Raw genomic sequence first — 2596 nt, 5'->3', positions numbered from 1 at the left:
CAGAATTTCAATGCTTTATTCTAGATATTACAAGCTGTTATTACGAACAGTTAAGTTTGTGTATGTCGGGCTGATGTGTTGAGGAATGTAAATAAAGCTACAAGGTCAAGATTCCGTTTCACTTCCTCGTAGTTTGTTAATAGCTTTCAACATGCGACTACACGAATTTCTAAGTATGATAGAGAACAACGACAAATTAATAGATTTTCTTGTTGATCGTAAAGTTATTCATGGAAATATTAAATGTCCAATGTTCGCGTTTGAAGCGCGTAGGCAGGGAGGCTGCACTTCCCCTGCACCCTCCCCAAAACCTACCTTAACCTAACCTCCAAAAGGGGCTTCGCCTCTCCCCGTGCTCCCCTCTTCGAAAATCAAGTACCGACTTTTTACAAGAAACGAATGTAATCGGAAGTCGTAACCCCCTGCGGAAAAAAATAACGATTTCCAATTACATTAGCTTCTTGTGAAAAACTTCTTTTAGAGATTAGGTTAGGTTAGGTTTTGGGGGAGAGTGCAGGGGGGCGCAGCCCCCCTGCCTACGCGCTTCAAACGCGAACAAAATGTACGTGGGACCGAAAAATAAGAATTCATTCGTGAAACTTCTTCCCCTTCAATATAATAAAAAAATGAAATATTTGCATATAAGTAATTCGTTATTTTTCTCATTCTTTCATTGTATAAAATCCGCCTGCCTACACGCTCACAACACGAACGAAAAGAACACAAATACTAATATTGTTCCGAAACTTTGAACTGCCATATCTGCTAAACCAAGGCAGTCCCCTACGAAATTTTTTCACATAATTACTCGGTATGATCTGCCCTACAACATATCTGAAGCACATCGAAATCGGAGATGTGTGACCTAAGATGCATATTTACCCAAAAGTTACTTATTTTTTACGCTCTGTATGTGATTATCTCTCATGTATTTTCTCTTTCTGTGTACTTTTCTGGTTTCTTCTTATTTTCATCAATTTTGTACTTGAAACCTAACCTCTAACTCTCAATTTATCACTGTGAGTGAATAACTCTTTATTTTTTTATCTTTTTTTTTATATTGTTTTAGTATATCTACTTCTTCCGTAGAAGAAAAATAACAATAAACATCATCTAACCTTTTTTTTTTACGTGGTGGAAATCCATTACGGATATTCTGATCCCCGGGGGAGAGGATCAGGGTTATGTAAGACTCCCCTTTTCTTCACGCAAGGAGAAGGGGTATACCCACTAAAACCACCACGGTGTGTCACCACTCGGCCCTTGGCGGAGAAGGACCCGGGAATTCCTGTCAGAGGATGCGCGCAGGTCCCTCCCTCGGGCTTAGGACTTCTCGAGGGGAGAAAGGAGTTCCCTCCCCTATTTGATTCCTCGTGATTTTGGTGACACCGCAGGACACACACCGCAGTGTCACCCCTTCCGGGACCGTGTTCATAACAGGCCAAGATCTCCATCCTGACCTGTCACGGTCCCCGCAGTGACAAAGAAGAAGAAGAAACCATTCTTTGGGTGGACAGTACTACCCCGGAACTGGTCACCGCGTGCTACCTTCACGTATTTGAAAGGTGTCCCGCTGGAGCGGTGGGTTAACAATGAGAACCGGCTCCCGCTAACGCCCACCGCCCCAGTCTCCCTCTCCTTCCAACATGGGTGGAGAGGGGAGGTTACTGCTACCGCGGCAGCGAGAGACCTGGACCCCGGGGACGTGCACGGGAAACGGATGCCGCCTGACAGCCCGCTCGCACACGCCCCGGAGGTCTCTAGCGAGGGATAGGAGCGCGCTTCCGCTCCCTTCCGGCAGCCTCCTTCTGCTCTATCACAACGGAACAAAAGGAGATCACCGCTCTCCACTTTACCTTTTCCCCGGAGCCAAGTGTCCTAAGAAGGCCCTCCAGGGAGAGGTCATCTCCAATATTGGCAGCCAGCTCTCGGCGGTCGTCTGCTCACCGTGGACATTCCTCCACGGTGTGCTCTACCGAGTCGCTGGCTGCCCCACACTCGTGGCACTGTGCCGTTGGCTCTTTGCTTATGCGACACAGGTATTCACCGAAGCAACCATGCCCGGTGAGCACCTGTGTTACCGTGTAGGTGAGGTGTCCGACCCCGTTCTGTAACCACATCTCCAGATGGGGTCGGATCACCGCGACAACTTCTTGGACTGCCGCACGAGGCTTGTCCAAGTGCTGTTCCCAGTTCAGGAGCAGCTGTTGTCGGGCTTGGCGCTCCGAGTTGGCGAGGGCCTCCCGCAGGTTGTTCTCTGCCAGACCTTTCTGTAGCAATTCGACGCGGCAAGCATACCTCGTCGCGTACATTTTTGTCAGAAGGGCCAGAGGAGGTACCCCCACCAGCACACCCGCTGTCTCCGTGGCCATGTCTCGGAAGCTGCAGATAACGCGCAGAGCAACCGTTCTCTGCGCGGCGCGAAACTAAACAAACTTGCTCCGCGCTCCTGCTTCTGCTGCGACTCCCGCCCAGAGCGGTGCCCTATATAAGGCCATCACGTGAACCACGCTGACATACAGACGACGGGCCTTCTGCTTTGGTCCCCCGAGGTTCGGGAGTAGTCGGGCCAGAGAATTGGCAACTTTGCGAACCC

At 49.3% G+C, this 2596-nt stretch overlaps 1 protein-coding gene across 1 annotated transcript; it reads right to left on the bottom strand.

Moving 5' to 3' along the window:
* Positions 1-1943: 1943 nt before the first annotated feature.
* Positions 1944-2372, bottom strand: LOC109862840. The gene has a single exon (XM_020442991.1). The coding sequence runs from the start codon at positions 2370-2372 to the stop codon at positions 1944-1946; it is 429 nt and encodes a 142-aa protein (XP_020298580.1).
* Between the last annotated feature and the right edge of the window lie 224 nt (positions 2373-2596).

This window comes from Pseudomyrmex gracilis, unplaced genomic scaffold, assembly GCF_002006095.1.
Source record: "Pseudomyrmex gracilis isolate BER0280 unplaced genomic scaffold, ASM200609v1 scaffold_2482, whole genome shotgun sequence".
In the NCBI taxonomy this organism is placed as follows: Eukaryota; Metazoa; Arthropoda; class Insecta; order Hymenoptera; family Formicidae; genus Pseudomyrmex; species Pseudomyrmex gracilis.
Note: the sequence above shows the minus strand (reverse complement) of the source record. Positions and strands in the feature narration are given on the sequence as shown.